This window comes from Tetrao urogallus (genome assembly GCF_951394365.1).
Source record: "Tetrao urogallus genome assembly, chromosome: 1".
In the NCBI taxonomy this organism is placed as follows: Eukaryota; Metazoa; Chordata; class Aves; order Galliformes; family Phasianidae; genus Tetrao; species Tetrao urogallus.
Genome location: NC_136813.1, coordinates 139848719 through 139875223, shown reverse-complemented (window position 1 = coordinate 139875223; position 26505 = coordinate 139848719). Strand labels below are relative to the sequence as shown.

General features: G+C 38.5%; 1 protein-coding gene across 2 annotated transcripts; it reads right to left on the bottom strand.

The window, feature by feature from the left end:
- Positions 1 to 1466: 1466 nt before the first annotated feature.
- On the bottom strand, positions 1467 to 22963 carry TXNRD1 (thioredoxin reductase 1; the record flags this gene model as incomplete). 2 transcript variants are annotated; one of them, XM_079543529.1, is made up of 13 exons in its annotated part: positions 1467 to 1529; positions 4665 to 4799; positions 6310 to 6405; positions 7447 to 7554; positions 10083 to 10239; positions 11728 to 11804; positions 13546 to 13638; positions 15775 to 16000; positions 17946 to 18061; positions 18167 to 18309; positions 19095 to 19214; positions 19323 to 19395; positions 22877 to 22963. In XM_079543529.1, the coding sequence occupies 13 exons, from the start codon at positions 22961 to 22963 to the stop codon at positions 1467 to 1469; spliced, it is 1494 nt and encodes a 497-aa protein (XP_079399655.1). The 2 variants fall into 2 exon arrangements, with proteins under 2 accessions (XP_079399655.1, XP_079399656.1); XM_079543530.1 differs by having other exon boundaries at positions 4665 to 4796.
- Positions 22964 to 26505: the final 3542 nt, after the last annotated feature.

The following is a 26505-nucleotide window of genomic DNA, read 5'->3' as shown; positions in this document are numbered from 1 at the left end:
CAACTTTATAAAAATAACTTAAAGCAGTATTCTAGTAAGAAAACCATGAGTTTGTTACTGGCTAGAAACAGGCAACGAGGTGTCTTGCCTGGAGGGATTTTCACACCACAGTGAACTCCAAAGAACCATGTAATGAAAGTAACCTGAACATTCCTGCTAAAACAGAGAGAATGAAAAACCAGATCAAAAAGCACAGACATTTCCATTACAAAGAGGGTTTTACCTCTTTCTGATAAATATGTATGCAGTTTATCCGGCAGAGGAGGAACATCCAAGAAAGTAACCTTGCTCGTTATTTTTCATAGAAATCCTGTTTCAAAAGTATTGATTTCTTAATCAAATACATTACAAAACATTCATAGAACTAAATATATCTTGTAGGCCTTGTCTACATAGAAGAATTTTCACTATTTTTTTTTCAGAGATTGAGTGGGTGGTGGTTTGCTTTTCTTTTTTTTTTTTTTGTTGCTTGGTTTTGACTCGATCACCCCATCAGTGTGAAGGAAGCCTCAATATCACTGCGTGCAAAGCGGCCAAGTTCAGACCTGAAAGCGTGCAGTATGCCACTGCACACCTGAAGAGGAAGAATTTATCCAAATTGAATAAAGCTGTGCCATGCTCTTGAGATATAATTCAATCCAAATTGGAATTCTGTCAGTTTCAAACTGGATTATTTATAATCATGTAAATTGCAAGATAAAGCTATAGAGGTCACTTCTGTGTTATGTGCAAGGTTGTTACTATCAGAAAAAAAGAAAAAAAAACAACCCAAAACTTTCTGTATAACAAGGCCTTAATAAAAACTATTTTCTTTCTCATTAGTAATATTTCCAGAAATAAGTATCTCTAAAATAAACAGTCATAGCAGTCTGTTGGGAAGCAAAGAGTCATTATCATAGACAGCACTATTTTTTTCTTTCCAGTGATACCTCCTTCCTCATAACCAAACACGCAGAGAATATCCCCAGTGCTGGCATGCAAAAGTCACTGGTAAAAATGCATGCTCGTAAGGAGAATTTGCAACTGCAGTGTTATAATTCAGTACACAGACGTCTGAACTTGCGGTGACATTCTTGAGTTAGGATGGTCCTTTGTTCAAGTAGCAAACAACAGAGGGAAAAAAATAAAGTTGTTGTTCAGCTGTGCCAGCAGTTCTTCCATCACTGCCCACCAGACAACGCAGGGTTCAGGCTGTGATTTCATGAAAGCACGTATGAAGTGCCCTGCTAAACATCAGCTGGATTGTCAATGTGCCCATTGCATTGTTGATTGCCAGTCAATCACCACTGGTGGCTAACTCCCATTCTGTTCTTCTCCTTGGGACTGTGGAGTGCTCTCTCTGAAACATAAACGTTTCTGCAGTCATCTGATGATGACTTCTTTCAAAATTTTTCTTCTGAGTTGTGCAAGTCAGCCATAGCAATGAAAGTCAGTCTCTGGCAATAACAGGAATGGGCTCTTTAACCTCAGCAACCAGACTGAAGCGTACTTTCACCAGAACGCTTGGTGATGGCCAGAGTGGTAAATACCTTGATAGAAAGAAAAAAAGACAACATTTAGTATGGCTAGAATGAATCTTCTCTTCTAGAAGATTAACATAGGCATAATGTTTAAAACCACAGCCATTTCTTGTAATAAAATAACAATGAAAGACGTGCATCTAAAATCCTTGCTACTAAACAGCACACACATACAAATACCCTTTGTTCTCCACATTTGCCTTATGCCAGTGAAGCAAGTCTCATTGCTTTACAGCCCCTTGTCTTCCTGCTGCGAAGTTTCACAGTAGAAAAGGGCTCAGCAATAATACTCTCCAGTTTGTACACCTACTAAGTGTCTTTATTTCCCAAAGCTGACTTCTTTGTTGGCAAATCAAAGCTAACCTAAGGCTATAGCATTTGAAGAGAGTGTAAGTTCTGCCTCTGTATCTTTCCAGATATTACGGAAATGTGGAGCTGATTGCTGATGTAGGCATTATGTTTGTGTTTTGTACTCCCTGGACCATAGCTAAGAAACACCTTGTAAATCTAGTTTGATAAAGCAAAATATTTAGTGCTTTCAAGTCACATTAAAGAAAACAACATGTTCAAAAGTAATTATTGCAAAAACTAAATGGCGTCAAAATTGAAAAGGAAACATTCTACAAAACTGTTTAAGATTAGAACTTTACTGTGCAAACAATTGCATTGTTTTGCGTAGATGCGTTAGAGAAAGGAAAAAAGGGAAACAAGATCCACTTCCATCTCAATGATTCAAAGTTGCAATAACAAGCTATCATTGAAGCCATCTCTCTGGAAGAATAAACTTAGCACAGAATAAAGAATATACATATTTCTTTTATGCAAATAACACTGAAGTATCTGAAGATAACAGGTATCAGAAAGCTCTACAGTCTTGCAAGTAGAAGCTCTGGTGCATTAAGTCTGCCAGAGCCCATCAGAAAACATTAATGAATGATATACCTCCGCTTTCTACAAGCATAAGAACATTATGCATAAATCAGGAAAATAAATGCATGTCTAATGTATATGGCGAAAGAACAGAAACAGATTTAAACCATGGTGCATGGCTTGAGATGGAGTTTCTAACTCTTAGTTCTGATCCACAGATTGACAATGTGTGGGTACCTTCATTTGTTGTTACTTGACTTGAAAGACAAAAAACAGAGTGCAAACTGATCTATTTTGTTTCTGGCTCAGCTGCAAGCTCTGTGTCTGCTAGCCAGCTCCAGTGGCTGCAGGGACCCTCAGCTCCCCAGCTCCAGTAAGCCAGCTGAGAGTCATTCAGTAATCATTGGAAATGTAAGTTTTTGACAGAACATACCATTTATGCAAGTGAAGACAACTCTGTAGATCCCATAACTGGAAAACAGTCATTAGCAAACTCACAGAATTGTCCCTGTTTTCAGAAGACACTTTCTTCATCACAGATGCTCAGTACATGCCTGTATTTCAAGCTGTGCAGTACAGTGCAAGGTGAGAGGTAACTCTGTAAGGCTGAGGACTTACCAATCTGTGTTTGCAGTTATTTGTACTTTGCCTTACAAGAAATTTTATTCAGAATTGGGCTTTCTACTGAACAAAATGCTGCTCAAATAAGGGAAGTGAAATCTGGTTCTAATTTGTAAACAGTGAGAAATGGAATCCTCAGTCTAATAGCCTTTTTCAAGCTGAGTAATACTGTATTTCACATGAGGCTCTTTGAGCAGACAGTACTAATGCCAGCAAAGATGTCAGCATTTGATCCTGCAACACTGTGCCTTTACTGCTCAGATCAGACTTCACTTTCTTTAGCCTTTTTATAGATGTATGATAAACAGAATGCTGTTATCCATTACCCCCTTTAGCCAGATATGCACAGTTCTGACAAATTCCCAACAAACTTAAAGCATGTTTTTCTTAATCAAAGAGTACCATCTTGCACTTCGATTTTTGTTTACTGCATCAGAGATTAAATTAAGTAACAGGCATAAAAAAGCCTTCTGAAGATGGGCACTAAAAATGATCACTGTTCCCTGGAGCTTTTAAATAGTGTATTTCTCCTAAGCCAATTTCTTCCTTCCCCACTCAAACAAATATGATTATCCGAAATTACCTCCCTAAATTATACCTAATCATCATTCTATTCAGTTTCAGTTTTAGCAGCTCAGATGTCCAGAATAAATTATGACTATAATCTTCTCTTCACACTGCATATGCTAATATCCTACTCGAGTTCACAGGTTTGAATGCCTCACTCAAAGTTCCCCCTCTACAAGGCCCCTGATAAGAACGCAATGCCTCTCTTCAAGGGCTTCCAAGAACACCAATAGATGATATCACAGGGGGAAAAAAAGAATCTGTACTGCAGATGCTTTGGAGATGATTCAGATTGCTTGCAGTCAGAATTAAAGGTGCTCATATTGTATTGCTTATATCACAAAACAAGAGAATTGGACTTCTTTTCTACAGATCTGTACCTCAATATACCTCTTACACTCTGTAGCTAAAACATGCAGGTAAAACCAAATTCTGTACAATGACCTACAAAGGTCGCACGCAGTTACCTGAGATTGTCAGCTAAAATAAGAGGTCCTAAAACTACTAAAATCAGTGCAGTATCACTGATTTACATGTGTGAGGATCTGTGCCCCACCCAACAGAGAAAATTCAGTTATTCATTGAAGAGAAACAGCCAAACACAAGAAGTGGGTACTTCACTTCAAAAATGAAGTGCCACAGGGCAAAGCAGAGGTCTTCAAAAGAACAGAATTGAACAGAAAAACTGCCATGCAGCTGTTTCCCCCATTCCACAATAGCAGTTTGTGAGCCTAGTTTCAGTATGCATATCCAGAAAAATTAACTCTGACAACCATCTCAGTGGAAACAGGATTTGAAGCCTTCAAAAACGGATGAGTGGGACGAAGATTCATTACTCCCCAGCAGAGGGAGCACTGGGTTAGGGGAGACGATAAATATTTCATAAACAGAGAAGAAAAAAAAAGGACACATTAAACCTAAATGTGATATTTATAAATGTTAGAAACAGATCGTTTCCTGTCCTATCCTCCCTTCTACCTTCCTTAAATTCTGACTTCTTGAGTTAAATTCTGTTATTCAGGTTTCTAACACCTTATTCCAGAACGTTACCAAAACCAGGATACAAAGGTGCCTTCATATACAAACCTCTGCACAGACTGGATGAATTCCTATGGTGCTGTCCAACTGTTCTTTGGTCAATCCACATTTCATAGCTGCTGCAAAGCCTTGCGTGACTTCTCCAGCATTTGGACCGAGGACATGGAAACCAATTACTCTCTCCTAAATAACAAAGACCATCAAATGCAAGCAGAGTTATCTCCTTTTTCTGAATTTCTGCTGAGTTTTCTTACTCAGAGTACTTAATTTCATCAGTTTACAAAAGATACCACAAATCAACAAAGCCACACAAACATGAGCTACCCTAACCATTATCTTCAACAGAAGACAACAGAAGGGACAGTGGGAAAAATGTTGTCTACTCTCTGAAAAGAATAAGACTACATCAAGAATCTGCTTCCCCTTCAACTGTAAAATATGCCAAACTGTGCACATATTCTTACTGAACATTCAAAGGAACAAGCTGTGCTGACTTGACTTGCTTTTCTTAAAGAAAGTTTCCCCCAGCAAAAGCTAACTGCTGTGAACTTTGGTGATTTCAGGGCATTAATTGGATTTTATTGAGCACTGACCTAGCCCAGCTGGGAACTGAAGTTATCTGCTCCTCCTGCTAAGAATCATATATGAGGGAGTGTGGATACTCAGAAGAACAACAAAAGATTTTTTTTTTTTTTGACTTTCAGTAAGCCTGAGGACAGAGTATCAAACAAGGTTCATACAAACAATAAGAGCTATAACTAGGGAATAACAAAATTTGAATTATCCTCATTCTTCCCTTTAAAAAAAAAATAACTATATATACACATACATGTATGCATATATACATATATATATATATATGTATGTATGTATGTATGTAAAAATAAAACCACAAAAATTAAGTGGAGATAACTAGTTTGCACCATAAATTCAAATATTTCCTGAACAAAATTTTCATCCAGGATAACTTTCAACTCCATCTCCTGATGGAATTTCCGTTTTTCAGAACAAGAAACAGAAACAATTAATGAAACACTTTAAATCACCATTAAGTCTTCCTATTTTCTTAAGTAACTTGGAGTAGGAACATACGCATGGGTATTAAAATAGCATCCACCCCAGTACAAACTCCTCCAGTAAAAGGAGATGAGCAAAACCAGACAGGTTTGCAGACTTTACAAAATTATGACATAATGCTTAGGAAAACTCCAGAAAGATCAGTTTGTATGTGCTGATAAAAGAAAACAGGTAAAATAGATCCAAAACTTTATTAGGGCTAATATATTTATAATATTAGCTTATTATTGCAATCAGAATTTGGTTTATGTTTTAGCAGGTGCTGAATGTTTTCTTAACCAGAAAGTTTTACTTTCGTCCTACATTAATCCTGGCATAGCACTTTAAATGATATTTGTGTAGGCAAATGCAATAATTCTTGAAATGGAAGCATCTCAAGTGTTCTATAGACACATGTGGATTTGCAGAGTTCACAAGATGTGATGCATTCTGAGTGACCTCAATTTCAGAGAGAAGAATCTCCCATAAAAGGAAATCCCAGTCTGGGGAAGGGAGAATAAGATGCCACTGATACGACTTCTAATACAATAATATTACGAGTTTACAGCTGTGGTATTAACAGTCCCCATGATGAACAAACAATTTCTGCTTTCCTTGGAAGGAAAGATACACTTACATTATCTCGAATATTGCAAATGATCTTTGCATAGCATTTGTTGTTGTCTCTGGATGGTACAGTCCATTCCAGTGGCCAGAAATGACTGTGGTACACCTGGAAACACAACAAAGATTAAAAAGAAGTTCCCTAATTACACAGCAGAGAGCATGATCTTCCAAAAGCTGCCAGTTTACTTTAAATTTACACTGTCTGCCACCAAAGGGAGCACCTTACTACTGACTGCCATTGCAGCAGACTTTGGAGGGCAAAGCACTTTTGGAAATCATTCATATAAAAACTTTCAACAACTGAGATGCAATGTGTGGATGAACCATTTCCTAGCAGCTCCTCATTAGCAGTCAGCCATGTACACAGAATTTGGAAAACATGAACTCAGGGTGAGAGTCCTTCCCCAGTACCCCCCATCCAGTATCACTGGACAGATGATTTATTGCCTTATTAGGCTACTCATCCACCTGGATAGGATACATCTCACAAAATAACAAGAGTGTTTTGAGACAGTTCTACCCCAAAATCCTGTTTTAACTTGAACTTTAAGTTGAACTCCACTCATATGCTTATTTCCCCAAATAATGCTCCTCAAGTGATCTTCACAGGGCATAAACGAAGTTCAGATTATTGTCTGACTCCCTTTTCTTAAGGTTTTTGCAACGTGGTCTCTTTGGCATATTGTAAGAACAGCTTGATGCACTAGTTTCTAATTTCATTCAACAGCAATGCCAGTGAATGAAAAGGGATTACTCAAGTGAGTAAAATACCTGCTTAGATAGTCAACCAGGGACAGTGACGTCACAACACTGGGAACATAAAGTCAAAACCAAGAAAGTCTCTTCTTTGGCTCTAACTTCATACTAACCTTTGATTCACCCTGAAGCACTTGCAGAATTTTTTTTTTTCCTTTGAAGACAAATATGCCAGCTATGAGCTCTATGTGCCAAAGACAGAGCATATTTGGAACCAGAACTATCTGAACTGGGAACTTTCTATAACATCCTCGGGAACTGCTAAGAAAGACAGAAGTATACCTCCTTCTGCCCTTACATCAGAACACAGAACGCTGTTTGAATCAACTCTTAACATTATTTCAAATTACAAATTGGGAACTTAGAATCCAAATGAAACTAAGGCATTTACCTCAATGTTTTCTTCCCCAAACTTCTGTATTGCATTCTCTTCAGAATATCCACATGCTCCATACTCTAAAGGAGTGAACACTGTGGTGGGAACATTCACATAGTCACACTGTGTGGTATTCAGAATAAAATAAAAAACATACAATGTTAGTAATAAAAACAGCATTTTGGGTAAAAATTCAGCAGTTTGAAAGACAGGAAGAAAACTTGGATTATTATTCTACCCTGAAAGTTGTTTTTAATTATTGTTTTAAATCATGCTGTCCCCCACTCAGAAGTCTGTGTTGTCCTCTACTTAGAAGTGCTAACCAGACCATGAACAGGAAATCTGTTTAAAGCCATACTGACATTGATATGCATAGATTAAGAAGTAAGAGAACATTAAGTGTCCTGCTTTAAAGCATATCAGATCACAGGTGACACTGGAAATAAAAAGCAAACTGTTCAGCTGCTCCCACAAAACACTCTGTTTTTAACAAATGATGATACAAACACGTTCACCATCCAATAACTATCATCTTCTTCTTCAGTCACAACCTAGATGTCAAAGAATCAAAGACATGAACTACAACCATTTGAATGGACAGCAAGAACTAAAGCTTTGCCTCAACACATACCATGAGTCAAATCTCCCTGACTTCATGGGAGCTTTAGAGTGTTCTCTGTTCAGAATGGTTCTCCCAACTTAACATGTTAAGGAAGATGCTGTATTTGTATTGACATCTACCTATGTATGCATTTTTAGGTGCATCACTGCAAATTTATATTGCAAATTCTACCATTTACACAGAATCACACACAGAGCGGCTGAGCTTAGAAGGGTCCTCCAGAAATGATCTAGTCCAAATCCCTGCTCAGAGCACAACCAGCTACAGCTTGCTGTGTCTACTTGCTTTGGAATATCTCTAAGTATCCAGACTCCACAGCCTCACTAGGCAAACTCCTTAGATCTGACGACCCCCACAGCAAAAAAAGTTTTTTCTTATGCATAAGTGGAATTTTCCTGTGTTTCAGTTTGTTCCTATTGCCTCTTGTCCTTGCACTTTATACCACTGAAAGGAGTCTGGCTCCATCTACAAGTCTCTCTACCATCAAGTACCTACACATACTGATAAAGCCTCCCAAGCGATACCATATAGAGGGTACAAAAAGCTCCAGCTATCCAGGTGCAAGTTCCTGCACCTGGGCCGGGCAATCCTAAGCACAAATACAGGTTGGGTGGAGAATGGCTTGAAAACAGCCCTGAGGAGAAGGATTTGGGAATGCCAGTTGATGAAAGACTCAACATGAGCTGGCAATGTGCACCTGCAGCCCAGAAGGCCAACTGTACCCCGGGTTGCATCAAGAGAAGCATGACCAGTAAGTAGGTCAAGGAAGGGAATTCTGCATAGCTATTCTGCTCTTGTGAGACCCCACCTGGAGTCCAGTTCTGGAGCCCCCAACACAAGGGCTTTGACCTGTTGGAGCAGGTCCAGAGGAGGGCCATGAAGATGATCAGGGTGCTGGAGCACCTCCCCAAAAGGAACAGGCTGACAGAGCGGGGGCTCTTCAGCCTATGGAAGAGAAGGCTCAGGGAGGGACCGTATAGTGGCTATCCAGTACCTGAAGAGGGCCTACAGGAAAGCTGGGGAGGGACTTTTTATAAGGGCATGCAGCAACAGGACAAGGGGAAATGGCTTTAAACTGCAAGAGGGTAGATGAAATCTAGATATCTGTAAGAAATTCTTTGTTGGGAGGGTGGTGAGACACTGGAACAGGTTGCCCAGTGAGGCTGTGGATGCCCTCTCGCTGGAAGCATTCAAGGCCAGGCTGCGTGGTGCTTTAAGCAACTTGGCCTAGAGGGAGGTGTCCGTGCCTATAGCTGGAGGCTGGAACTAGATACGTTAACAGTTTCTTCTAACCCAGGATTCCACCTAAGTAGTTATTCATTTACTGGATTAATTCAAAGTGATGATGCCTTCTTTAGTAGCACAACTATCTCACAGGGCGTGAAAATCTTTATCTGGCATAAAATGTAAATTAAGACGTATGTGTAATATTGCAGTAAGAGAAAATTCTGGCTCCAGCTACAGTTTTCTTAAACATTGCCTGACTGATGTAATAACATCAGCCACAATGATTCAGGATTCTGCTACTCTGATACCTGTCAACCTTAAATAAACAACTCATTCAAGCTCTAAATCTGGCTGATAACAGAACCTGATATAACTACTGCAAACTGTACAAGAGAAAAATCTTTACATTTATGACCTATGGTTATGAGGGAGACACAAACATCCACGTAAATGGAGCTTCAATAACATTTCTTAAAAGGCATTCTCCTTTCCTCCTATTCACACATTAAATATAAGGTGTAAATAAGTACTCATGTTACTACTATTTGGACTAGCATAACTTGATGGAAATATACTACTGCACTAACACGAGATGTAAACACTTTTTTCATAGACTCAGCTTCACGCATTGACTTATTGGCAGGTTTGATCTTTATGTTCGTACTCAATTTGTAGCAGAACTATGTATGACATAGAAAACAAAAGGAAAAAAATACTAGAGCAAATAACACTGAAAATTCAGAGCATCACATCTGCTTAGAAGTAGAGCAATGACAAAGTGTTGTAGCAGTTGGTTACTTACCTTGATGGTCGACCCAGCGTAGAGCCTTCGAACTAACAGTCTTCCTGCCTGGATTGCCACTGGTGTGAGTTCCAGCCTGTCCTGCAGTATATCTCCAATAGCATAAATATATGGCACGTTTGTTTGCTCCATGTCATCGACAGGTATTTTTCCTGTTCTACAGTTTGCATTAACAAGAACAAAAGATGTAAGTATTCTGCTGTGAAGACTCTAGTAGTAAATAATATTGCAAGAGCGGAGCCCTCTAGCTTTAAAAAAGAAGCACATATTTGAAATATGAGGGAAAGAAGTCATATTCACAATCCTATAATCGTGGGCAAGAAGGTAAACTGCAAATTTTGGTCTCCATCAAAATTACAGAAATGTACACACCGGATAAGGAGGTAGCCCAGGAACTTGTGATTCACCTTATGAATCAGTTCTTCAGTGAGACATAACTGCTTTCCTCAACACACACACACCACTATCAGCTGAACTGCATGCTGGCAACCTTGAAGAATGACAGGAAGAAAATTTCCCACTCAAGCTACAGGGCAAAGGAATTTCTCCACCTCTGAAATTCCAGGTCAGTGGATGAATTATTTTCTAGACACTTAAACTTCAGAATTCTTTGCAGAGACAAGTCAAGTTGTTGTACACCCTACATAAGGGACAGCCAGCAAGCTTTTTAGCATTAAATGTACTGGGCTAATGGAAGTATTAAATTATTAATGTTTCCTACTCCATTAATGAGATAGTGTAGTAATCACTGCAGGAAACACATCCAGTAGGTAAACCAATCAGGCACAGAAACAGTCACACAATTGATTGAAGGACCGGTTGTGATTTTTATATTAAAAACAACTTCATTTAGAAAAAGACTCTTTGTTACTCCATCACTCTTAGGAATAAATGTCTGAGTGTCTAATAAAGTTGTGTACTGCTCTCCAAGACAGCATGGGTCTGGCAAATTTTAGTAGACCAAAATTTTCACTTTAGAGCAATTAACACCTCTTCAGCAACATCAGTCAGTGCATTCATACATAAGCTGCCCTCTGCACTACTCTCCCACAGATAACCAAGTCAAGTTTGTGGTCCTGCATCTTTTAATTAAAAGGGAACACAGCCTAGGTCCTTCACATCTAGAAGATGTTTTGAAGTTACCAACAGCGAAAATGCTACCCACAGCTCCACTCCCGAGTGCATCAGCCTCACTACATTAAACCTGAAATTCTCTGCAGGAGTTGGCAGCTGCTGTAAGTCAGGGAATAAACTTCTCCAAATGCTAAAACACATCACTAACTCTTGTTGAGAGTTTAAGAGTGCTTCTTTGGCCTTATATTAAGAAAATAAACATATAGTAAACAAATGGCAGATCCTGGAAGGCCCAGTCACTGGAAGAAGCTGAGAGACTGGCTTGTGAACACAGACAGAATGCAACAGACACCTCTGAACTCAACATTTAGGAACTGACATTTCAGTCAAAAAAAGAAAACACTTAGTACTACATAGAAAATGCAGATATCTGCCACACTGTCTCCTATGCAAATGCACGCAAACAGGAAACAATTTTTTCCTCAAAGCATTTGAAAGTGGATACGCTGCTGTCACCGCACTAGTCAATAACTCAAGTTCAGCAGTCTGTGATGGAGACATTTCTCCTTACTTTTCATTGATTTTCACTCCAACTTTGTCCAAACCAATTTTTCTTGTACATGCATCTCTTCCAATTGCCAGCAACACCTGCAAAACAGAAATGCACACTAATATTACTGATTTCCTAAAACTTCTGCTTGTTGCTATCTATTATTTCCATTATATATTAAAGATCAGCAGCTAAGGCTCAGTAACATGAATATGAATACATTTGTTACTCATCATACATTCACTGAGCTCAGGACAGGCCATTCCATCACTGCAACCTATTGACATCACATTTCAGCTTTGGGATTAAATACAGCCAAATACCTTGGAGTTTGGAGAAATGCACAAAGAGCATTCTAAACAAATGTGTTATTTGATTTCCTTGCATTTTCATACAGAATTGTCACTTCATATTTCTACTAGAGCAAGTGACATCAAAATGCTCTTCAAAGAAAGGGTTCTTTAAGAAGGAAGTTCAAATGCTTAGGCAAATAGGAAGACAGTAAAGCCATTGTTGTTTTTAGCAATATGTATAATTCACTTACACAGGTTCTCAACCAAGTCTGTGCCAAAGAATACTACCTGTTGAATATTATCTGTCTGAACATTTGTTCAGAATGCTAGACAGACCGTTCTGAGTTCTTGTGAAGACCAACAAACTTGGCTACCTTAACAAGCAAAACAAATTCTAGTGTTTACTATTGCACAGAAAAATGTTGCATGCTTTGCAGTCTTGGACAGCTGGCCAGGTAACTACACAATGACAACAGAACTGTGATGTAGGAGTCCAAGATCTGCTACAACTCTTTTAAATGACCAAACTGGGCAAACGTTCAGAGCTGAAGGTCTTCAGATCACCCACAACTCATAGCTTCTAGAACGAGTGACAGCATGTCAGTGAAAGATATAGCAGCAATAAGAAATCGGAAGAAAAGAGGACACTGCTTTGCAAAGTAAAAAAACAAAAACAAAACAACTTTCAGTACCACAGAACAGGAAAAATAATAAAACATCTATGACCCAATACTGTTGTTATTGTTTAGCTTTCTCATAATATCAGCACTCAGAGACACTGACGCATATCCTTGTTATGGAATGAACTGATGCAGTATATAAGCAGATGATGTCACTGGCACAGCGTATTTGCAGTCTAAAATCCCAAGTTGACAAATCCTGATTTTTATACAGTCCGTGTGTTCTCACAAGATTCACAAGTCTACAATTCTTTTTGTTTGTTTGTTTTTGGCTTTTAGCATCAAGGCCTAAGAAAATGAGTGGCGTGAGAGAGAGGTCATGGAAACATTCCATCAAACTTGAATACGTCTGCACCATAATTTTGCTGCTTTAAGTGTGTATTAAAATTCCTTGCCTGACTTGCCATGGGGCATTAGTTGTTTTTCTGAAGATGCTGCATCAACAACAGATCTTCAGAAGACATGACACCGGTTTGTTTAGCTCTTGTAAGGACAACTGCTTTATGTTAACTCCAAAAGAGCATGCTTCAGCTGCTGTGACAGCGACTGAAAATCATTACCTACAGTTTATGACAAATATTTCCCTGGGAAAAAAAATCCTTCATCTGTTTCCACACTATCAAGCTCTTCCAAACCCTGAGCTAAAAAACAGGTTTCAAAAGCACACAAGTGATTCAGAAGGCACTCATGCTCCTGGATTCTTAGACTTTTCTCACATTAACTAGATGCTGACTGTATGCAACTAGCATATTGTAATAATTAAAATTACTTTTCAATAAAACTAACATACAGACATAAAGATCTCAGAAATCTTAACATTAAATAAAAATTATTCCAAGTTCTTTACATATTTAGACAGGACTCACAGTATTGTATTCCTCTTCAATTACTTGGTCATCCTTTGTGGACTTGGCTGTAACTTTCAGTCTTCCAGGAGTTCCTTCTTCAATCTGTTCAACCTATAACATTCGGGGAGAAAATAAAATAAAAAATACAAGGATTAGCTTCAAATCAAAATATGTAAATAAATGTATATTTGTCTTCAATATCTTATGATTGAAAGTGAGGTTTAACCATGACCTAAAGTTCAAACATATGTTCTAAAGATATTTTCATCATTCTCTAGATTTATGATTGTTACTTATGTATTTAAACATTTTGTTTCATCTCTGTGGATTTACTATTTTAATGAACATAATAAGGACATGTTTCTGTTTATACATATGCAACTCCTACATACTAAAAAAAAAAAAAAAAAAAGACTGATGCCACTGGCTCTTTCTTCCAAAGTAAATAATCAATCAAACAGTGAATGAAATTTGGAACTACATATGTGGGTTCTCTTTTGCCCTACTTAGTGTTCACTGAACTATGAGGAAGGAACCATACATCTTCAACTACAGCCCTTCGTTTACCTTTTCAGGAACAGCAAGGTTCTCAGTTGCTCTCTATGGCTTGCTGTAGATTGGATGTATAAGTATAAAACACGTAATGACCATTCTGAGAAAAGTTCAGTGTTTGCACCAAAGGGCAAAAAAAGAGTACTTCTGAACAACTGCCCTCGTTCCAATTTTATATTAAATATTCGGAGACAGAAAAAGCAAAATTTCTGATTACAATTCCCCCCCCCATCCTTTTTTTTTTTTATTTTATTTAAAAAAACCCTCAAGCCTTCTGTGCCATCCCATCAACTTTAAAGGATCTCTCTATTGAACTGTTCCTATTCAAAGGTAGCATCATTAATAATAATTTTCTGTCCTCGAATGTCCCACTGAAGACATCTTAATAAGCACAACATGCACAAGTTCAAAAACAATGTTTGAAAGAAATGAGATGACCTGATAAAAAGATATTTGGCAATTTAAGTTTAAGGTTATTCTTAGCTAGAAACGGGGCCACATATTTTATTCACACAGAAATCAAAGACATGTAGTAAAGGAACAGCATATAACAAGACTGTTTTATGACTAGACTAATGGATTCTATAGAGCGCATCTGGCTGGAGGAGACCATTGTAATTTACCTGAAATGACCCTTCTGCTTGTAACGCCAACTTCTTCCTTCCCTTTCCCCCCAAAAACTTTACAAAAAGCTAAATCTGAAAAAATTAAAAACTAGCTAATCGTCCTTGACCCTCTATGGGTCAGATCTATAGAGAGGAAACTGGCAAGAGCACTTCCTAAACTACTCTTGATAAGTGTGGACTAAAAAACAAACAACAAAACCAGTCTTCACTCTACTTCATGCTTTCATTCCTAAAGCATTAAACTCAGTGACACGCTAGCTTAACACCAAGCAGCAAACTGCTTAATACATTACTGCCTAATTCATAATAATTAAACACTAATCATCATGAAAAAGCATTAAGAAAAATACAGTTAGGACCCTCTGAAGCCTGTGATAAGGCCACTAAACATCAGAAAAGCTCCAGAGCTTAACTAATCTACTTTACAACTTGAATTTGCTTATATATACACACACCTAACTAATTGCATGAGTATCCCTATGGAATTCAAAGAAAATTAGGCACGTATCTAAGGCCTCTGCCACATAAAGGATAGAGATGGGTATTTCAGACCTTTCTGTACAGCCCACTGATCCTGAGCATTGTAAGCAGTATTTGTTGGCTGAGAATTTGAGAACTGACAATGAAAAAGTAGAATTATTTGTGATGCAGTAGCCATGATCTTACAAGGAACATGTATCTTCTTATGTACCAGCCTGCAAGAAGTCTCACAGACTTCAGGAGAGCTGCTGGAATTTAAGCATATGTAGCATTTGCAGGATCAAGAGGAGCAGACATAACATTGTTAACGTAACATATACTAACCCATCTAATTCTCATAAAAACAACAAATTCTGGAATCTCAGACAATTCCAATACTAAGGCCAAACAGTACTTTTAAAATTACATAAGATTCATGAAATCAATCTATTTCAAACAATTAAAAAATAACCTGTGGTATTGATCCTACATTGTAGGTTGATCCTACGTTGCAAATTCAAGTTCTTTATTTATACAAAATATGTGTAACTTAAAACACTGTGATAGGTATAATGCAATCAACTGTAGTCTTATTCTACTTTGAGCTTACCTTGATTGGAACAAATTCTCTAATAAATTTGATTCCATGCTCTTCCATATATTCACCAATTTTGTTTGCCATATCCTGGTCAAATCCTCTTAGAAGAATGGATCTCACCATTACAGTGACATCTAATCCAAGACCTACAAGAAATCCTGCACATTCCAAGGCAACATAGGAAGCTCCAACGACCAGGGTTTTCCCTGGACAATAAGGCAGCGAGAAAAGATCATCACTGTAAAAGGGGAGAAATAACAACAGCTAATTATTAGAAAAAAACAGGAGAATACATTTCACATTTGTCTATTGCCTGACAATAACAAAAATTATTTTTGGAAATTCGGTTAGAATATATAATCAGTACATGGCAAATTAAAAAGCTCTAATTAGAAACACACAAAAGAACAGCATGAAATACTCCGAATCATCACAAAAATCCTGTGTTGTTGTTATTTCTTTTTTAAAGCAGAAACTTATTACAGTTTCTTACAAAATGGATATTTTTACTGAATCACGTATTTTGCTGCAAAATTTACTTCCTGGTAGCTAAATAGAAGAGGAAGGGGTTCACCACATAGACACACATATCTTAACTTCTTTGAAGTTTTCTCCTTTTGCTAATGCATCATACACAGTGACTAATACATATAGACAATAAAATGAATTAATGCAAACCACAGAAATAGAGATACAAGTACAAAGTTATGGAAAACATTTCTTTGCCTGTTTTCCATTTGCTTCAACTTCATCAACACATGTCACTTCTGTTACACTTTGGAGTTAGACTACAAAACCAGGGCTGCCCAGGGAAGCAGAGACTCAGGGAGGTGTCATGCTTGCTCAGCAGGGACTCAGGCAGAGTTTGGTAATGAAATTCTCCAAAGATTTACATCTTAAAAAGTGTCTCTCTTTCAGCCAACAACTGCAAAGGCTAAACAAGGTGATCTCTGCAAATGCTATAAGAGAATAAATTTGACTGTATAATGAAAAAGGCTACATCACAGTTTACAACCCCTGAAGAACCCAGTTAAGATTGCACAGATAGCTTCAGTTTGATAGTCTCTGATGTTATGACCCTCAAAATGTTATTAATTTAAAGCACTACGTCATAGGCTTCATAATCTATTACCTTTAATTTCACTACTACTTTGTAGAAGGGAAACAGGCAACATGATATTTTGGTTTGACAAAATTACCAGTCATTTATTTCATTGCTAAAGGCGTGGGAGCCTGGAACTCCAACCTGTGTTTCTACAATGAGAAATTTTTAGAAATTAGTCTGTATGAAAACACACTTCATCTGTATGTAACTTCTCCTCCCAACTATCTTTCTTGTGTGTCTGTGTGTGTAAACTGTGCTAAAATTGTTTGGCTTTAGCACTTCAGACATTTGAGGTTCTAGCAACGGTTAAATTTGCTTCACTAGGTAGCTAGGGAAAAATTGGGTCAAGCTTCAACACTTCCAAAATGCACGATGACAGATACATTTCAACCAGCTTCACAACATCATAGAATCATAGAACCATTAGGGATGGAAAAGACCTCTAAGATCATACAGTCCAACAGCCAACTCAACTCTACCATGCCCAATGACCACATCCCTCAGTGCCACATCCACACAGCTCTGAAATGCCTCCAGTGACAGTGACTCCACCACCTCCCTGGGCAGCCTGTACCACTGCAGCACCACTCTCTTTGAGAAGAAATACTTCCTAGTATCCAATCTGAGCTTCAGCTATCAGCTGCCTCAGAACTCCCTCTTTTCTTGATATGCAGGGGGTTCTCCTCCAAACAGGCTGTGCTCTTTATTGTGAACAAATGTCTGTACATGAACTGAAAAACCTTAAGGAATTAGGAAAAAGAACATGTAACTGTAACGGGGGCACAGCTGATAAATTCATTTTGTGACAGACATTTATGGTATTTTCAGTTACTGCTATTATGAGCTGGAAACAGAACAATTCTAGCCAACCACCCACAATTCAGCAGTGCCCACCAGACACTAACATTCTCACTACCTTAACATCTGTTTATAGCTATTTTCTTGCTTACTTTCCTCTAAAAAAGTTACATTGGAAAAACAACACCAAGCAAGCAGCCCTGCTTATGCTTCACTACTGTCCCTTAGAAGTTTAGTATTTACACACAGTGAGTATCTTCATATTCTTCACTGTTTTTACCTGCTAATGCAGTATTCCTTGTCTCCAGGGATACCCAGGTAGCGTGGCCTTTCACCAGTGGCAATGAGAAATTTCTCAGCTGTGTACAGTTTTTCAACTCCTCTTTTATTTGTTGCCTGAGAACAAAGCAATTGTCCAAACTGAGTATTTTACAGTCCTACCAGGGGAAAAAATTATTCTTGAAAGCACTACAAGACCCAGCAACCATGGCTATGCAGTACCTTCACTGTGTGTGGCCCAACAAATTCTCCATATGCATTCTCATACGTGACTTTCTTCTCTCTCAGAGCTACCCGATAGCCCCAGTTCAGTGAGCCAATGTAATTCTGAACAGATTCTGTCATAGTCATCCAGTTGTGTTTGACTGTTGGAAACAAAACAGATGTTCCTCTTTCAGACTGTGAACCCTTCTTTTTTGTAGCCAGCCCTATATTCCTAGACAGACTATTTTTCACAACCTAGTCACCTTTGTCTTATTCCTATTTTACTTCAGGGTCACTCAAATGAAATTCAAAAGAACTATATTAGCACAGACAACACAAGAAATCACCATGAAGCAGATATCTTTAAAAGAAACAAACCTGAGTGTTCTTTATGCCAACCACCTGAGATATTTTCCCCCTCATATTAGTGCAGTTGCAGCCTTTGAAATACAGAACATCTGGACTTCACACTTTATCAATAGTTTCCCAATGACACATACTAAGCAGGTACACTGTTCAACAAATGAACCCTAATTAAATCCCAATCTTACAATCATGTATATTAGAGCTAATACAAAGTAAAATTCAGTTTCTGACGTTGTAGAAATGGAGAAAATCTTGTGTGCAATTATTAGCAAGTTTCTGTTTATAATGAAGAACAATCTGGGGTAATCTCTTAGACGCTGTGTTACATTCAGAAATGGAGTAGTATCTTACTGCTTTTATGCACACAGCACTCTTCTCAAACACTGACATGATGGGAAGATATTAAAACCAGATCAAATGCTGCAAAGCAAGAAGCTATGAAGAGACTTAAGTTTACACGTAGACTCTGTGAAGTTGCCTCACATCATTAAAGGTAGCATGTGCTTAAGTGCAACAAGCACAAATGATAAAACTAAAATAAAATTAAAAAAAAAAAAAAAAAAAATTTTTCCTTCTGTACCTTCTTCTGTAAACTCCCATCCAAATTTGTGTGAATCTTGCAAGGCTTGTCCCAGTAGAGCTGCCTGATGCATCAATTTTTTTGGTATACAGCCCACATTTACACATGTTCCTCCAAGACCTGAGAGAAAGAAACAGAATGTGTTTTTCACACATTGGTATGGTTGACCTCAAAGGACAGTCAGTCTCTTAGTAAACTGTAAAAAGTTTACAATGAATAAACATTTACCCCATGAATTTCCCAGAGGCGTAGGTGTTACAAAATCTAGGACCATCACTTTCTTTCCATACTTGGCAGCCTCCTGCAAAACAAGTTAAATAAGACACATATCTAAATATTAGAAGTTAAATTTAGAGTAGATGATAACACCATTGCTAAAGAGCTTTGTGACTTTTAATTAAGCAGTAATGAATGATTTGCAAGGAATGGCCAGGCAGTCATTAATCTTCAGAATTAGTCTGTGCAGTCAGTAGAAAAAAAAAAAAAAAAGATGAAGGGAAAAAACAGCCATTTGCCCTGCTAAACAAGAGCACGGCACCAGCTGATAGAAATCTCTGGGAGTCAAACCCCTCCTTCCCTCCTTCATCCTGTCATTTTGTTTATAATGTTGCCCAATGTGACATTTACTTTTAATATATTTAACAAATTGTTCATTAATCCCGTCTTCCCTTCATAGATGTTCCTCAAATATTTATTTGAAACCACATCACACAATGACACAAGCAGTCATGTGGCCAAGCATTACCGCTTGTCCAGTCTTTTTCTTTGTGGTAGAAAGGAGGACTCAATTTTGAGTACAATCTTCAGACTAGACAACATGTGGTAAATTGACTTGACTGTCAGGATGTGCAAGTGTCATCCATTCTAGAAAAGCAATGATTTGATTTATGATAATTCCCCTGAGAAATTTAATTAGCAAGTCAACAGGCAACGTGTGTACACGATACTGAAAACTGGAATTTCCGTACTGACTACGTTATTCCCTCTGTGTTTTCTAAGGGGAAGGCAAAAATCACTGGAAATGACTGGAGGCAGAGAAGAACACTTAACTAAATGCTACGGAGCTGAGACACAACAGATTCCCCCACGAGATGCAGCAAAACAGCTTTGATATGTTGAGTAACCACAACAGCGCTGCATCACATGATGAACTCTCAGACTCATAACAGCAGCTGTAGGCACAGAGTATTACTCTAGGGCTTTGGGTTTGGTTAAGGAGGAGTCTGGACAGCCTTCAGCATTATGCTACTGGTAATACTTGTTAATCCAAACAGTTGACAATCAAAATTAAAATTTTAAATGCATCTTATTCCATGCAAAATACAAAACATATTTCAAAGAACATAGGTTTAGATGACTTAGGAAAATATTAATGTACTGGATTTTTGCTTCCTATTAAAGGTCAAGGCTAGTTTCTACACACTAGCAACACTTTGAGAAAGTTCCTCTGAAAAGCACTTAAGAACTGAGATGTATTATTACTGCTTCCTTCTAATGACAGCTCTTATACACAGTTTGAAAGAACATTACTAGTGTCAGCTGATTAACCAGAATGCACAGATTCCCAAGCTCAGCTGTATGTTAACAGGTCCGTATTGCCATCTGAGCAGAGGTCACAAGCAGATATAACTAATTCTGCACAGTGATATGCCCACAGTAATAAAACCTGCCCTGTAGGTTTTCTGGCCTTAGTAGATTTAGTGCTGCATGACCTTCACGGCCAGATTAGATGGGGCCTTGGGCAACCTGGTCCAGTATTAAATGTGGAGGTTGGTGGACCTGCCTGTGGCAGGGGGGTTGGAGATTCATTATCCTTTAGGTCCCTTCCAACCTGGGCCATTCTGTGATTCCATGACACAACAACAGATCACTACCAACGGTGGCAGTTTTGGTCTGGGTCTGCTCGCTCAGACTGGCAGCATTTACACTCACCGTGGAGACAAGCCTCCAAAATACCAAATATTGAGCACCATTTGGACAAAAAAAGGAAGACATTCTGTCATAGTTTGTGGTCTGTTAGCCATGTTCTACATCATAACATCATGTAGCAAACTGGGAGTTGAAGAGTTAATGCTGCGGTTCTGTGGATTGTTGATAGTTCCGGGTACGTGGTTCTCAGAAGAGAAGAGTAAACTACAGCTTCCAGAAGACCACATTACTCAGTTTCCCATTCAGAGGAAAAGAAGAAATTGACTGGGAGTCACAAGATTGTTCCTCTTTTGCCCACTTTGGCCCTGTGTGCTCCCTGGCCATCTCGTCTGCAGCATTAGAGTAAGACCTTTGGTTTTCAGACACTCACTCATTTATTTATTAGCTTCAATTCCAATTATATTGTATTACATTGTATTATCTCACATTCCACTATCATTTTTAGAAAATTAGTTTTTTCTTAGCTTATGGCCTGTTGTTTTTTCCCTCATCTAAGCCCATCTTCCTACCTTTTCCCTACTCCCTTGAGTTGAAGGAACAAGGCCATTCATTTTTCTAGACACACATTTTCAGCCCCAGAGCTGAGATATGATGCAATAAACATCATACAGCTTCGCAAGCTAGAATATGCATACAGCAAAACAAAGCAGCTTCCTTATGGAAATTTCAACAGATGGCATTTCATTATTCCAAGTCTGTTTTGTATTACTCCAAGTTCTCCTTTACTCTTCTTACTATTTTGTCTTGAACATTCCTGTCCCCTAAAAACTACTTTCTACTTTTCTTTCCAGGTTCTCAGAATTTTCACAGAACTTATCTTTCATCCTCAGCCATGACAACAGCAATCCTACTGATGAGGGAGTAGCAAACTACCAAAATAAATTATGGACACACACTGCACGTTACAACCCACCACTCAGCTGTGTGCTTTCTCATTGTAAAGTTATCCACCTCCTATTTTCTAAAATCATTCTCTCTCATTAATGGGGATGCAAGGAACAAGCTGCACTGTATTCAATGCTATACCGTGATGTGTTCGTATTTTTCTGCTTAAAATATATGGAAAAGCAGACTATATTACAAAAATTACAGAACTGTATGGATTGGAAGGAAACTCTTGAAATTGTTGAACTCAAGGCCCTGCTAAAGCAGGTTCCTTAAAGTAGGTCACACAGGAAAGTGCCCAGAAAGGTGTCTGCAAAGGAGACACCACAACCCTTCTGGGCAGCCTGTTCCAGTGCTTCATCACTCTCACAGTACAGTTCATCCTTTTATTTGTATGGGATTCCTATCTTCCAGTTTTTGTCCTTGTTCTATTGCTGCATGCCACCAAGAGCAGCCCATCCCTTGACTTGACTCCCATGCTTTAGATAAACAGCAATGAGATCCCCTCTCAGTCTTCTCAAGACTGAAGAGTTGCAGTTTCCTTCTATGGAAGATGCTCCAAACCCCTGCTCACCTCTATAGCCATCCACTTGACACTTTCTAGAAGATCCCTGTCATTTTTGATTTGAAGAGCCCAGAACTGGACACACAATTCTCAATATTCTGGCCTCAGCAGGGCAGAATAGAGGAAGAGGACCACCTCCCTCAATATGCTGGTAATACTTCTTGATGCACCCTAATATGCCATTAGCTTTCTTGACTACAGTAGTTCACTGTATGGCATGCATAATACGTACGAATATGGGTAAGATAAGAGCACCTTTAACCTAGAACTAAATTCAACAGAAGTCCAGCTGAACAGGCAGAAATGTTATGGCCTTACAGTGTTAAGACATATCCAGAACCAAGTTACTGAAGATGTCACCCACTCACAAGGAAAGCATAAATCTACATTTTCTCTCTCATACCTTGGCAGCAGCCAGACCGCCTGAGCCTCCACCGATGACAATGAGGTCATAGTCGTAGGAATGGGACTCTGCTGTATTCCCATTCATTTCCAGCAGTTCCTGAGGCTTGTCTTCTTTATGGGTCTGAACAGTGAAAATAAAAAGGATTAGGGAACACCAAAAAATTATTTATGGTGTTCAAAAACAAGTATTTTCAGCAGCAAATATCGTGATAAGGAAATGTAAGTGCGCTTGGATTTTCTCAGTTCTGCTTTTAATTAGCTTTTTAAAATCTTGTCAATTATCTTATTCTTAACCCACCCTTGGATATCTCAGTACAGCTGAGCTATGAACTTCTTTGTTCTTTGGCGACCCACGTTTCCTTACAGAGCTTACTTTCCCACATCACCACAACTACAGTGCCTCCTCAAACTGCAGACTCCAGGATGAGGTACATACCTGCTGACACAGGCATCTCATTAACTTCATTCTTTTCATCTGCCCTGGACTTTTCTAATTAGTGGGTTTTCCCCCTTCTGCTACATATATGAGTAGGAAAATAGAACAACCATATGCAACACAGTAACAAACTGCAGTTATCATCCTTACCAATCCAATGAACAGAAAGAATTGAATGAAGAAAACAACTTCTGAAAACTACATTTTGGTAACATGGCTCTTTGGCTTAACTTTATAGCTAACTTTGAAGTTAAACAGACCAAGTGTGATCACTGAAGAGGTTCATTTTTTTTTGGGACAGATACACACTAATACCAGAGAAAAGCAACCACCCAAGTCCTAAAAAGCATTTTGAGAGCTGTATGCCACAAAGAATATCACATTAATCTTCATACACTCTATGTAAAACAATTCTTTGAACTCAATTTGTGAGCTCTTCTCAATCACAACTTCAAACCTTCAGGTCTTTGAAGTTGCTGGCTGTTTCTCAGTGCTTCTCGAACTGCAGACAAGATTTGGAGTGAGCAAACATCAGATTCCTCAACTGATGTAAATCAGTGAATTTCAATTAACATCATGAGAAAACTTTTATGACTAAAAAAGTGAATGAACAAGCCCACACTTGGACACTTAATATTTCTGTTTGCTATTAGTAAAGCGTTTCTATCTGCCTACTCGGTCAATACTGCCAGAATAGTCATGGTTAATACAATACAAGCGAACATAAAAGTTTTCCCTCTCTTTTCATCTTAACTTCGTTTTGCATAAAGCAGCTCTTTGTGCTCAATTTATTCTACAGCTGCCTTCCTCTGGAGTAAAATTAGCCCCTTTCAGTATAAGTGCCAGTGTATCCATATCAGTAAGAAAAACAAAAAACAAAAACAAAACCAACCCTATCACTTCCCCCAGCTAGAAGTGAAATGCCAGCAGAAGTTCAGACTGTACTTCTGCCTGTAGAAAGTTACATTTATATTTGTCTTTCATAACCCTAGGTAGCATGTTAACAGTAGAAACAAAACCTAGAAAACATCTGCTGTGGTGAAGACATCCAAAAATACCGTGGCTTCCTTCCTCTTCTCTTCCCACTCTGCCACCCCAATATAACCCCACCACTGAATCTAGTCTGCAATCAGTTCTTTTATTCTCACACAGCTATCAGCTGTTTTTCCTACTGCAATCAGAAAAAGACTGAAAAAAGAGCATAGACTGTATAACAACACGCAGTTTCATTTTATTAATATTTAGGGCCGTGAAAGTAATAAAACACATTGTACTTTTCCAAAAGTACACCTTGCCTGCTCAGTGACACTTAAGGACAGTCTCAAACTTAACTCCCACACAGTCAGAAGACTCAAGTATCAAGAACTGCATCTTTATGATGCGTACAAACACAGAGTATAATGAAACCACAATATCTACTCATGGAGTTTGCTTAGATCATTAACTACATTATTTTTCTTCCTTTAAAGACAAACGCTTTGTATTTTCACATGTGCATTAAGAAGCTTCAGACTTTATTCCATCAGTGGTTCCTTATCGTTTGGTTAGTTTTTCACCAGTTCTTCATACTCATTCTTCATGAAAACATGCTAGAAGTTTAGCTCACACTTCATAGATTACATGCTCCCCTCTGACACTATCTCCCAGAAGCCGGCTCCAAAAAAACTAGACTGACAAGCTCTCATTTAAAGAGGGAACTTACTGCAATCAGAAATGGGATCTCATGCTGAGAACAGATCTCCTGCTTTCATCTCCCAAGAACTATTAAAAAATAAAAATTAAAATTAAAAAAAAAAATCAGTGTAGACTTTTTGTTTTAATCTCAAAACTAAATGATAGAGTTTAAAGTGCAAATCCCCCTACCTTTAAAATTGTCTCATGACCTTCTATTTGCTTCTCTCCCACAAAGAAAACTGGCTGTGGTTAATTCGCACTGCACTCCTTGCCGTTTCTGCGCGCTCTCCGTGAAATAAAGGATAAAACAAAGTCGCTTCTGGAGGGACGTCCCTTATGTAGGCTGAGCAGTGAAATTGGCCGGGGGAGTGGCCTTTGTGGCTTCATCACTTCCTCAGCAGCAGCCGCCGTCTCAGGGGAGTGGTCCCTAAGGCAACCGATGAGTCATTTGCAACGTTAGGATGACTTGCTATATTTTCGTCTTTAACAAAAATCCCATACGAGAGCTGGCTGGGATTCCAGGACATTCTGCCAATCCAGGAATACACTTGAAACAAAACAAGGAAATAAGACCTGTGCTGGTTAAGCTTGAAACTTCAGCCTATAAGGAAAGTGGTGATTCTACTTTTGTCACACAGAAAGTGACTTTTTAACGCTGCTGTTCCACTGTTTCCCCACCTCTCCCCCTTTTTTTTTTCCTTTTATTTTATTTATTTTGCCCAATCTAATACACTATACAAAGGAATTGAATGTTTTGATTCTGCTTTTTCAATTAGTTCCTCTGGGAACTTCAATTTAATATATATTATATATATATATTTTCCAGGCAGCCCCCTGCTCCTTCCTCCAGATTATTTCTACCTTGAAATCTTCTAAATAAGTGTTTTCAAGAGTCTGGAACAGAACAGACCTGTGCCTGCTCACTGGTCACATCTGATTTATGACCAGGTAAGGGTAAAATGTGTTAGAAGCAAGGAAAAAAAAAAAAAAAAAAAAAAAAAAAAAAAAGACATTTGATTTGACACAAAAAAAGAAATCTGATGGATGATTGGAAGCCACTATCAGCTCTGCTTTTCTCCACGTGCCCCTGGGTTACGCTAAGCCTAAGTTCCAAGAAATGGGTCAGAACACGCTTGTTTGTGCTTGACCACACACATACTTTGCACGGCGCAATCATCATTAATTAGCAAACTGACACGTGTGCATACCTGGACAGACAGCCATCCTGAAAGTGCATGCATCCTTTGGGCAGGGAGCCCACAGATCTGCAAAGCATTCATCCAAACACACATACACACAAACGCTGTCCCTGAAAACTGAACAGTACTGTTGTCTCAGTTGTCCTCTGCAACTTGGAGATAAAAGTCCTCCAGCTGATGTTGGCAAAGGAGTCAGAAATCCACAAAGAGCAGTTGTTATGCAATAGTTAATAGTAATATTAGTGATGGATAACTCTTGGCCTATTTTAGCCTGAAGAAAGAATCTGGGAGCTCACGTGTGTATACACACATACTTGG